This window comes from Balaenoptera physalus (genome assembly GCF_965194825.1).
Source record: "Balaenoptera physalus genome assembly, chromosome: 16".
Classification (NCBI taxonomy): domain Eukaryota; kingdom Metazoa; phylum Chordata; class Mammalia; order Artiodactyla; family Balaenopteridae; genus Balaenoptera; species Balaenoptera physalus.
Window position 1 is genome coordinate 84,331,711 of NC_138898.1, and position 12,187 is coordinate 84,343,897.

The following is a 12,187-nucleotide window of genomic DNA, read 5'->3' on the forward strand; positions in this document are numbered from 1 at the left end:
AGCCCTCATCCCTCCAATGACACAGTGGGTCACAGAGAGCTCCCTGACAAATGGAGACAAAACCAATACTGCCGAGAGCTGATGGAGTTTGGAGCTTAAGTGTCTGCCTCACTCTGGCTGGCAGCCAGGACTTGGGTTTGGAGCCTGTGGGAGGCAGAATAATTCCCGCCCCGCCCCCCCCCCCCCCCCCCAGAGGTCCAAGTCCTAATCCCTGGAGCTGGTGAAAATGCTCCTTTACGTAGCTAAAAAGATTTTGCAGACACGGTTAAATTAAGGACCTTGAGACGGGGAGATTTATCCTGGATTATCCAGGTGGGCCTAATATAATAACAAAGGGCCTTCAAGGATGGAAGAGGGAGGTGGAAGAATCAGAAAAAGAGATGAGATGATGGACTCTGGGGTCAGAGTGATGCAGTGCTGGCTGGAACGAGGTTGTGAGCAGGCATGGAATGCAGGCAGCCTCTAGAAGCTGGAAAAGGTAAGGAAAAGGATTCCCCACTGGATCCCCTAGAAAGAATATTGCCCTGCCAACACCTTGAATTGAGCCCAGGGAAACCCATTTCAGACTCGTGACCTCGTGAACTGTAAGATAATAAATTTGTTGTTTTAAGCCACTAAATTTATCCTAATTTGTTACGGCAGGGATAGGAAACTCATACAGAGCCTGCAGGCTGATGTGGAGGGCGGGGGTTTGACGTCAGACAGTTGCTACTGGCGAGTCAGCCACCGTGGGGCTGAGAGAGGCTCTGGCAGGATCCCTCACTTCTCTCTGGCCCTGGGGCGCCAGGTGAGGTACCTCAAGAGCAGCCCCTGGGGAAGCCCCAATGCTGCTTTACTCTCCTTCATCATCCTTTCTGCCTCCTCTCAATTTTTTCTCTTCTACTGACTCTTGCTATGTGCCTTTGAGCAGACCCCTTCCTTTAGGATTCTGTGTATGTAAAAGGAAAATGGGATGGGCTAGGGGACCCTCTAGGGGCCTTCCTGGCCTGACACTGTGAGTCAGCATCTCCAGGATGTGATGGTCCTGCTGAAAGCTCTCTGATGATGCTCTCGAACTGCCCTCCACCCCCAGGCAGGTTTCCTCCGGAGAGTCCTAACCAGAGTCTTCCCTGCTGCCACAAACAACGCACTTATGCCCAAACACTGACCTCGGTTAAAAGACAGGGGGGACAATGCTTTATTGACTTGGCACCTATGAACGGGTGGCTACAGGCCCCCAGGGTTCTTTGCTCCTGCAAAGTGGAGGCTCTGTGGTGGGAGCAGCATAAATCGAGTTGCTGGTTCCAGCTGCAGGGAGGGGCCCCTGTCCCTGCTTTGGCCCCTCCAGTCCCCTTGTCCAGCCAAGCACCATCTGAGTCCAGGCCCTCGCAGAGCAGGCCAGGGCAACGACCCAGGTTCTTCTGCAGCCCCAGGCCAGTCTAAGGTAAGAGCTGTAGGCCTCTCCTGCCTTCCCGTCTTCTTGAGGATCCCAAGATGGGTAGGGGGAAGGGAGATACCCCATTTACAGAGAGCACCTGAACCTCCTGGACCAGGGTTAAGGAAGGCTGGGTTAAGGGTACTGTAACAGGAGTCCCACCAAAGAGGAAAGTTAGGAGTTCTTCCCTTCCCACCATTTTCTGTTTTAGCTGAGCAGAAAGTAGGAGTTTTCATTGAACTGGGCCCACAGTAGGTGATGACAGGTGAGGTCACACACTAAGTTGATGGGATAGAGCCAGGCTCCCTCAGGCAGGACCACACCATCTGGGCAGGCTCTCTCCCAGGCAAGGGGAGGGAAGGGCAGAGTGAACTGCAGTTGTCACAGGAGGAGGACTTCCTGGAGGAAGAGGGGCAGGCCACAGTAGCCTCCCAGAAGAGGTGGTCTGCAGAGTGGGCTGGCTGGGTCACGATGGCTGGCACAGGACACTGGCATCCTCACTGTGGTCACAGTTGTGGGCATCCCAGCGGATGTGAGAGCAGAGCAGCAGGGCACTCTCGTCTCCACGGCACTTGACATTGTCCAGGAGGATAGGGCCTCGGCCTGGGCCAAAGTGGGCCTCACCAGGGGCTGCCAGGGCCTGGCCACAGCCCAGCTGGCGACACAGGACGCCGGCTGCCCGCAGGTCCCAAGCATCATCGCAAACAGTGCCCCACTGCTGCCCTAGGAAGAGCTCTACACGGCCCTCGCATCGGTGGGCTCCGTTGGCCAGACGTAAGTGCCCTGTGGGGAGACAAGGTCTGGGGCTGGAAGGGGCTGGCCCAGGCCAGGCCACTCCCAAGCTAGGCCAGGTAAGGGGTAGTTACAGGAGGCAAAGGGTGGTGGTTTGGGACACAGCACTGCCCTGGGAACCACTGGACGAAGGCAGACAAATGAGATTAAAATAAGAAGGGCATCGGTCCAGACTGCATCTCGAGATCAGAAGAATGTGTACAAGCCTCTGTGGGGTGCTCTTGGCATGCTGGGAGCTTCATGTCTGCTCTCTCCTTAGTTCTCTGTTCACAATCCCAATACCTCAGACCCAGGGCTGCTCTCTATCATCATCATCTCCCCTCCTCCCTGGACTCCCCAGACTAAAGCCTGAATTCTTTCATTGCTCTCCTGAGGACAGGAGCCCATCCCTTTATCTTGGTCCCAACTCTAGAAATCTCTAGATGACTCTAGCTTAAAACCCACCTCCCTCTTTCTGGACATCATGCCTCTATTAATGAGGCCTGAGACTCTCGCAGAAGGACAAAGGCTCCAGGACCTGCTGCAAATCTGCTGTGTAACCCCGGGCTGTGACCTCCTTCCAAATCTGGTCCTTCGTATCCTGATGCCTCCACTTCACTCTTAGGGACGGTGGACACCTACCGTCCCTGGGTCGAGGAGTGGGCACCTGGGTGGTCTCAGCACCATCCTGCTGGACTAGCTCCTCTGGGCCTGGCTCAGCAAGGACAAAGAAACAGGTGGCTGTCACACTGGGGAACAAGTCCCTTGAGGCCAGGTCACCTCTTACCCTCCAAGGGAGGACTGATTTAGGGTCAGAAAGGACTTAATAGGTCCCCGCTCCTTGGTACAGAAACGTGGGTTGTGTTTCTTTCACCCTGGGGCCCAAAGCAGAACCCTTTGTGGCCAAGGCTACCAGGGCACCAAACAAGGGCGAAAATACCGATTCCCAAAGCAATCAGTAAAGAGACGCATTTTTAAATGTGTCAGACTCTGCAAACACCCCTTTTCCATTGACTCCTCCCAAGGGTCAAACGCTTGCTCCCCGAAAGCTGATCGACTCTCCCTGCTAACTAGAGTTTTTCGGGTCCTTTACGCAGCAGAACAAAACCTCCCCGACCACGTCTGTTACAGGTTCTTCCACACTTTACCCCCGGCCTTCGGCCTCTCAGCTCGGGCACCGCCCCTCACTGCCGCAGAGGGCGCTCCCTTCCCGACCCCGCTCATGCCGCGCAGCCGCAGAGCGCGCCGACGGTGGGCTCCGCCTCTGTCTGCGGAGTGTGAGTCCTCTCCCGCTGCGCTCACGCCGCAGCGCCTCGGCGAACTCTGACGCGCGGCCCCGCCCATTTCCCAACAGACCCCGCCCCCCTGCGCTGCAGAGCGTGCCTGCGCGAGGCCCCGCCCATTCCCCAGAGCCTGCCTCATCCCGCCCGCGCCGCAGTACGCGCCTGCGCCGGTCCCGCCCATCTCACAGCGGGCCCCGCCCTGCCGCAGTAAGCGCCTGCGCGCGGCACTCCCCCCCCCCACCCCCATTCCTCAGATGGCGCTTTGCCCCGCCCGTGTCGCTGTGCATACGTGGTCCTACAGCGGCCTCACCTGAGCAGAGCGCGCCCGCATCCTCGTGGTGGCCGCAGTTGTGCTGGCCCCAGCCCAGGTGGAAGCAGTCACTCAGGCGGGCCTCCGTGCCGGCGCAACCCACGTTGTCCAGCAGCACGGGGCCGCGGCCGTAGCCGAAGTGGCCGAGGCCCGTGGCGCCCAGCGCCGGCCCGCAGCCCGCCTCGCGGCAGGCCACGCGCGCGTCCGCGAAGTCCCAGTCATCGTCGCACACGGTACCCCAGCCCTCGGCGTATAGCACCTCCACGCGGCCGCGGCACGGGCTCGGGCCGCCCACCAGCCGCAGCCGCCCGCCTGCGGGGCGCACAGGCCCGCGGCCAGAGGGGCTGGGCTGGGGCCACTGGCTCCCGGGCAGAGCCCCGGCCCCACCCTCTACCACCCACAACGGAACCCTGGCCCTGCCACTTACTTTTCTTCCCCGCCGCCCAGGCCGCTGTGGTGAACAGTGCCGGCTCCCTGGAAGGCAGGGCACCAACTCCTGTAGCTGCAGAGACAGGGTATCTAGAGCATTTGAAGGGGACAAAGAGGGCTTCTGGCCTGCAGCAGGGCACAGGGCGCGTCTACTGAGATGCCCCAACTCTTACCACACCTGCACCCCACTCAGCCTCAATCCTAGAGTCACCATGTTGTACGCTGTGGTGGGGTCCTCAGGAAGCTTGAAGGGAATGAACCAAATCCTACTTCCAGGCATTATCCTAATTTCAATCCCAATGATAGGTCCAGCCCTAATTGCAAATCTACTTCTACCCTTCATTCAAGTTATATCTCACTTCTCGAAAGGCCTCTCAATTTCCAACCTCGGCCCCAACCCAAATTTTATTTCAGAGCTTTGAAGAAGTGCCTCCTCCCAGCCTGCTGAACTTTTCAGAGCCCTGGATTTCACCCTTGCTCCAGCTGCCCATCTGTTCTCTCACCCACCTCTTTACCGTCTGGCCAAAAGCCCTGGCCTGCTAGCCCGGGCCCCCTCCCCCTGGGTCCAGAACAGTCTTCCCAATTCCCAGCCCTACACACCTACCATTGCCCCTACCATTCCAGCCTGGTGGGCTGGGCTCCTTACCCTCTGGCTCTGTGTGCCACGCCCAGTCCGCTCTTGTGCCCGATGGTGGCAGTGCCGTGAGAGTCAGGTGCCCCAGGACTAGAGTAGGAGTCAGAGAAGGGAGTAGGGTCAGAGGCCAAGGTTCTGGTTCCTGATCAGCCTTGGGCTCTCGGAGAGGATGGGAGGGTCTCCCTGGAGAAGACAACAGATTTTACTTTCAGAGCTGGGGGCTCAGTCCCAACTGGGGTCCAAGGAAGTCTGCCCCACTTTGCCAGTTCTTGTAATTTATTTGTGCTGCCTAGGTGTACACTTCACGGTTTATACAGGCTTTCACAGATGTGCTTTCATGTCTCTCCAATGTTCCCAGAAGCCCAATGTGTGTCCAAGATGGGGAGATAAAGAAGGCCTTGCCCACCAGGGAGGGCCATGCACAGTCCTGAGGGGCTTGCAGAACAAAACTCACTATCCCCATTTACAGATAAAATAATAAGACTAGAAAGGGCAAGGGGCATACCCAAGATCATGCAGCAAGGTTAGCTGAGGCTTTGCCAGGGCTCACTCTGCCTCATTGGGCCTCAGCTTTCCCATCTGTAAATTGGGAATGATGCCCCCTGGTTTGCTGTGAGGCATGGGCAAGCACTTTATATCTGGTAGAATGGAGTCCATTTGTGAAATGCCATTAACAGCCCTATTATTCCTAGTTGTTCAGAAAACCTCTCAGTATGGGAGAGGGACCAGGTGAGAGGAACTACTATTATAGGAGAATCAGGATTACAGATGGCTAGGAAATTCTGGGGACATACCTGGGTTTCAATGAGAGAATTCTGGAGTATCTCTGGAGCGATCCTAGAAGACTATTACTTTACTCTGAAGTATTCCATAAAGAGTACTTAGAAAGTGGTGGAAAATTCCGAAGGCATTTTTGGAGTACTGTTAGACAATTCTGGAGTATTGGTGGGGTAATACTGCAGTATTACATACCTGTGGAGTCTACTAGGATTTTCGGAGGCACTTCTAGAGCAGTACTGAGAAATTAACACTAATTTGGGGGCCTTCTTGAAAGAGCTCAGGTTAACACCAAGACAGTCAACATCCCGGTGCCCTCCCAGGCCCCACTCCACCTCCTCCTGCTTCAGGACTCGGCCCCGCCCCGCCCCCGCCCCCGAAGTCCGCACCTGCGCAGAGCGCGCCGGCGTCCTCGTGGTGGCCGCAGTTGTGCACCCCCCAGCCTAGGCTCAGGCAGGCTGCCAGACGGGTCTCGCCTCCTTCACAGTGCACGTTGTCCAGCAGGATGTGCCCCGTGCCGTAGCCGAAGAAGGCGTTGGTGGTGGCTGCCAGGGCCGCCCCGCAGCCTAGCTGGCGGCAGACCACGGTGGCGTCCGGCAGCCCCCAGTCATCGTCACACACGGTACCCCACAGGCCACCGTGCAGGATCTCCACTCGGCCCTGACACGGGCCCGCGCCCCCCACCAGGCGCACGCTGCCCTCACCTGGTAATGGGGGTGGAGGGACAAGGAGCATCTCCCACATGGCTTTGCTGCCCATTCCAACCCAAAGTTCTTCCTTATTGCCCCAGGCCCTCCGCATACCCACAGTGCATGGTATCCCAGGACCTAAAACCTAGGAGGAGCTGCTCACCCACTTACCCCCAAAGCACTGCTTCCTCAGAGTCTAGATTGGGGGTGCTTTGTGGGATCTGAGGACAGAGCCCTCTGACTGTGTCATTTCCTGCCTAAAAGCAACCCTCCCTGCCCTTGTCAATCCATGCTCTGCTAACCATCTAGGATGTGCTGATTCCTCATTTATAACACTACAGCAGTGAAAGCCTTCTCATCTTTCCAGGTACAGCACCAACAACTCTTCCTCCAGGAAACCCTCCCTGATTTCTGATGAATGGGATCCTCTTCCTCCTCCAGATTTTCTTGCCTTTTTATCTGTCATTCTTTAAGGGAATTTTTCATTTTGTTGTTCTACATCATTATCAGCATTTCTGTGTATATCGGACTCTCCCATTCGATTAAGCTTCAGCCCCCACCTCTCTTATTTTCTCCAACCTTGTGCTGACTATTTTTGTCATCCCACTAGAATGAATCTTCTTTCCCTATCCAGACGGTGAGTGGCCTGAGGGGGTGCAGGGGCAGGGCGGGATGAAGGAATGACCAAACTCACCCATCAGTAATCCCTCACTTCCCACTGCCTAGCATAGGGTTTGAGATATTCCTCCCTGGATCCCTCTCCTAAGACCCAGGTGGTCCCCCACATTGCCTTTACTTACCTTTTCCATTCTGGAGAGTTGTAGGGGGTGCCCTACTGGTTAACACTTTCCTTGCTGGGGGCTGCGTGGGCAAGAATTCTGGGAAAGAAGCAGGGTGGAAGGGAGGAGGATATGGAGTTTTCTGTTCTCCATCCTCACAAACACAGGTATGTGAGGGGCAGGGCATGGACCGCTAAGGTACCTGCCCTCAGGGCCTCTGGCCACACAAAGGGTCAAAACTAGGAAATCTGGGGTATGAGAGGAGAAAGGGCCACCTGAGTCCTGAAAGCAGTAGGTTTAGAGGATTTCATTTAGTTCTCAGTTCTTTTAGTTCTTAAAGCAGCATCACATCACTTGAGAATTTGTTAGAAATGCAAATTCTCAGGCTCCGCCCCAGACCTGCAGAATCAGAAACTCTGGGATGGGGCCACCATCTGTGTTTTAATGAGCCCTCCAGCTGATTTTCTTGAAAACCAGAACTACTGCTCTCAAGGTCAAAGCCTCTCAGAGATTTGTTGCAGCTCTACACCAAGTGGGCCTTACTGCCAGCGTTGACCCCAATTGTCTGGTTTTAAAAATGGGAAGGGGGCTCTGCTGGGATAATCAAGGCCCTCCATGGAAGCAGTAATACTGGTTTTCAGCAGAGGTCATACAATGAGCCAGAGCACTGCTGGGGCCCAGGCTCCCGACAGCCAGGCTGGGGCGCTTCCCCAGCACCATGCACTGCAGCTGCTGGCTTGGTCTTTTTCATTGGAACATTCTTACCGCTGGGAAGCCCTGCTGCCTGCCTGCCTGTCTGTCCTTCCGGATCGCAGACTGTCCTGCTCACCGTCACACAGGACAGCCACGTCCTCGTAGTGAAAGCAGTTGTGGACGCCCCAGCCTCGGCTGCCACACTCGCTCAGCGCAGCTTCCTGCCCATGGCACTCCACGTTGTCCAGCAGGATGGGGCCTCGGCCCTGGCCAAAGGCGAGGGGCCGCGGCACGGGCAGAGCCAGGCCGCAGCCCAGCTGACGACACACCACATTGGCGTCCACCACGTCCCAGTCGTCGTCGCAGACACTGCCCCAGGAGCCGCCATGCAGGACCTCCAGGCGTCCCCGGCAGCGGCTCGGGCCCCCCACCAGCCTCAGCTCTGTGGAGAGGGTTAAGCTGGCACGGGGGGATCAGTGGGCCCAACCTAGAGGATGCCTCCGCCTTGCCCTGAAGCTGTGGGGGCCTTGGGATCAGGCCCTCCTGGGACTTATTTCTCCCTTTCTGTAAAATGGGGAGACTAGAGCAATCCCTTTGGGGGCCTCTAGAATAATGGAGGGCTGGTTAGTCATTATTCCCTGAGGTCTTCTGTCTGAGCATCTGAGTGCCTCGCGAGCAGGGGGAAGGGCGGGCGGGAGGGGCAGGGGCACCTACCTGGAAAGGGCAGTGAGGTGGGCTGTAGGGCGCTGGCTGGAACAGAGTGAGGAAGAGCATTGGCCCCCTCAGCCCCCTCCCTTGGCTGCCTGGCCCTGGGAACACAGCCTCCCCTCCTCCCCCCATGTTCCTCACCATCATCCCCCTCCTCTTCACTACCCCTGCTTTTCCAAAGCCCCTGACTGCCCCAGTTGGTTTCCTTGCTTCATCCCTCGCCCATTGGTCCATGGGCTGCCCCAGAGAGATCTGCCTGAGACACAGATCAGCTTATCCCACTCCACTGCTGAATTCCCCAAAGCCTCCCCTTTTCCTGCAGGAGTCCCAGAACCTAAGCTTTCTCTACAAAGTCTTCTAGGATCTTCTGATCAGCTTCTCCTTACTTCTTAGTCTCCCATCAGTCTTGTCTCCAGGTCTTTAACCCTGAAGTCTCCTCTGCTAGCCCTGCTCATTACAACCCTGCAGATCGAGCCCCCTCCTATGGGAAGCCTTCCTGGAGCTCTCAACTAGAAGTGCTCTCCTTTTCCTCTGAATACCTGGGCACCATATACATACCCTTTTCCAGGCCTTCTGCCCGGCGATGTGGCCATGTCTGTCTCATCTCAGTCTCCCCCAGAGCCCCCTGCCCAGAGCCTGTTACTCCCCAGATGCTCAGTAGCTCTGCCTTAAGTGTGTAAATTACCTTTGGGATTCAGTCTGATTTCCCCGCAAAGATTTACCTGTATAACTCCTTCTGCTTCGGCTCTCACATATGTGTAGGTCAGGCACTGTGCTCATTGCTTTATGTAGCCTGACTCACTTACTCATTAGGACAACTTATGAGGCAGCTTGGATTTTGCAGAAGGGGAAACTTCAGGTTTAGTGAAGTTAGGTAACTTGCTCAAGGCCACTCCGCAAATAAAAGGTAGAGCTGGAATTCTAACCTGGACAGCCACACTCTTCTTCACCATACAATTCTGAGCATGTGGACTGAGGGGGAAACTGGCCTAGCATAGGAAATTGAATACCCATAATAGCCCCTCATTTGTGCACAGAGTTCTCAGACACATCCACATACCTTAGCTCAGAGAAAGAATCCTTACAACCTCTGAGGCATGTACTAGTGTACCCATTTTACAGATGAAGAAACTAAGAGTCAGTTTCTTCTTTCCTAAGTTAGGATAGTCCCTAGGCTGTTTGATTGCATCTGTTCCACCAGTTGGCTTTCCAACAGCCTTTGGTGAGCCCGTGCCCTTTCCCTCCTTGCCTGTTTCCAATATCCTAACTGCCCATGCTCTGTGTACCTTGAGCCCTCACCTTTAGCACTGAGCCTTCCACTCCCCCAACTTAGACCTTAGCTTTCATCAAACCTGGGCAAATGTCAGAGCTGGAGAGAATGTTGGAAACCACCTCCTTTACAGGCCACCTCCCACCGTAATTTTACAACTGGGAAAACTCAGAGCCAGAAAGGGGAAGTGTGGGGAGGGGAGCACTCACCCAGTGGCAAGAGGAGGAGGAAGGACAGGACAGGGGTGAGGGGGGAAGGGGCCGCGTTCCTGTCTCCAGGCCTCCATCCCCTGCCCTTCTCATCAGGCTGGGGACCAACTTGCATCTCTGTGTCCTTAGGCGTCCAGCCAGTGGATGGCCTTTCCAAGGGTCCCATTAAGGAGTGGTGGAGAAGTCACAGCTGGAACTTCTGGAATTAAAGGTTCCCCTTCACTTCTTCCAGCTGGAAGGGCCCAGGTAGAGCTTCGGTGAGGGGTGGGGGCGTGACATTTCCACTTGGGTTTCGTATTCTGAGTGGAGGCAGCAGCTGGAGGATAAGGACAGAAACACAGATGGAAACTCCTCATGAGGACTTAGGTCCGGCTGGGGCAGAGGGTGCATGAAAGCAAGGCGTGGGGGGTGAGGTTGCAGGGTTGTCTGATCCCAAACCGAGACAGGTCTGCCTGGCTGTGCCAAAGGCTCAGAGTTTTTCCTCCAGGGCAGCACATCCCAAAGCAGGGTGTTTGGGCCACTGGGGGCAACCCACATCATTTTGGGGGGAGATAGATGACATTTACTGTTTCATTTTCATTTATTTTTTCTTTTACACTGCCTTCTATTTATGGCAAAGGATTCTGGCTCTTCATTTATCTGGAACAACATAAAGTTTCCCTTTAAAGTTAATTTAATTTATTTATTTTTCTGGCTGCACCGCAGCTTGCGGGATCTTAGTTCCCCGACCACGGATGGAACCCAGGCCCATGGCAGTGAAAGTGCTGAGTCCTAACCACTGGACCGCCAGGGAATTCCCTAAAGTTAATTGAAATCAGAAAAAAAAAAAAAAAAAGAAGTTAATTTAAAGAAAAAACACCAGGGACTTTCCTGGTGGTCCAGTGGGTAAGACCCTGTGCTCCCATTGCAGAGGACCCGGGTTCGATCCCTGGTCGAGGAACTAGATCCCGCATGCATGCCACAACGAAGATCCCACGTGCCGCAACTAAGACCCCGCACAGCTAAAATAAATAAAAATTAAAAAAAAAAAAGAAAAAACATCAAGGAAATATGGTTCCCACCAGTCACAAATATGCAAAAATGGTATAGGGCTGGGAGAGTAAATGCCATTTGGGATTTTTTTTTAAATTTTGGATTGATGTTTACAAACCAAAAAGTGCATAAATCATAAGGGCAGCGCTCAGTAAACATTCACACCATGTAACCAGCATCCCAGTGTGTGGGCTATGATTGGATGGTTGGGGACTGGTTTAGAAGATGGTTCTGTTTGGGATATACTAAGACCCAGGTTCCTGGGGGACATGGGTGCCCCTCTCAGCTGGAACGCACCCACCCCCCTCGTCCCCCCGCCATCTTTCCCTGGCTTTGCTTCCATCCTGGCATACAAACAGTCTGGTTGGGAAGAGGATGAAAACCTATCTGGATGTGGACACAGGGTTTTCAATACTCCATTCATGGGGCCCAGTACAGCCCCCAGTGGAATAATCAGCTTTTGTCCTCTTGGGGACAGCTGGGAGATGGGAGTCGAGAGCTGTGAGGAGGGGGGACCCATGGTCCAGTCTTTGCTAAGGGGAATCCACTGTGACCTGGGCCTTCCCCTGCCTCACAGGCCTTGGGGCCACCCACCTCTCAGGCTGCGGGAACACTGGCCTCCCAGGTCAGGGAAGCCCCTGCTCTGTGAGTATGGGGACACACAGCTCCCAGGGAACCTGGCTGGGAATCCTGAAGTCCCCCCGCTCTGTCCCCTGCCACCCTGGCCCAGGAGTGAGGGAGGAGGGCCCCTGATCCTGACAGCCACTGATCTCAAGTCCTGGCTGACCCAAGAGCTCTCAGTGGGCCTTGTGGAGCCTGCCTTATCTCTAGCTCCTAGCTTGGTCCCCAAAACTGCTCCTGCCTTACACCCTGGGAACCTTGGTCAAAATGAGGCTTAACCGTTCCCTGCCCTCGTGGATAGTGCCTCCCTCCCTACCCTGTAGCAGTGCACCTGTTGCCCTGAACTGTTTCTTCACTGTTCAGGGCAGGCAGCATACACAGTGGTTACAAGCATCCGCTCCACCATCTACTTACTAGCTGTGTGAGCTCATCGTGTCACGCCTCGCTGTCCTCATCTGTAAAATGGGGCTAGTAATACACTTACCTCTTACAGTTCTTGCTAGGATACAGGAGCTAAAGTTTGTAAAAAGTTTAGCCCAGAGCCTGGCCCACCGTAAGTGTGGTAGCT

The 12,187-nt window shown here is 55.2% G+C and overlaps 1 protein-coding gene across 1 annotated transcript; it reads right to left on the reverse strand.

The window, feature by feature from the left end:
• Positions 1–1,153: 1,153 nt before the first annotated feature.
• On the reverse strand, positions 1,154–11,546 carry SSC4D (scavenger receptor cysteine rich family member with 4 domains). The gene is made up of 10 exons (XM_082429812.1): positions 9,967–11,546; positions 8,494–8,529; positions 7,916–8,221; positions 7,108–7,185; positions 6,008–6,322; positions 4,854–5,024; positions 4,206–4,280; positions 3,779–4,090; positions 2,828–2,896; positions 1,154–2,197 (listed from the first exon to the last, which is right to left on the reverse strand). Exons 1-10 carry the CDS (start codon positions 10,130–10,132, stop codon positions 1,881–1,883), a joined length of 1,845 nt encoding a protein of 614 aa, XP_082285938.1. The 5' UTR covers positions 10,133–11,546; the 3' UTR covers positions 1,154–1,880.
• Positions 11,547–12,187: the final 641 nt, after the last annotated feature.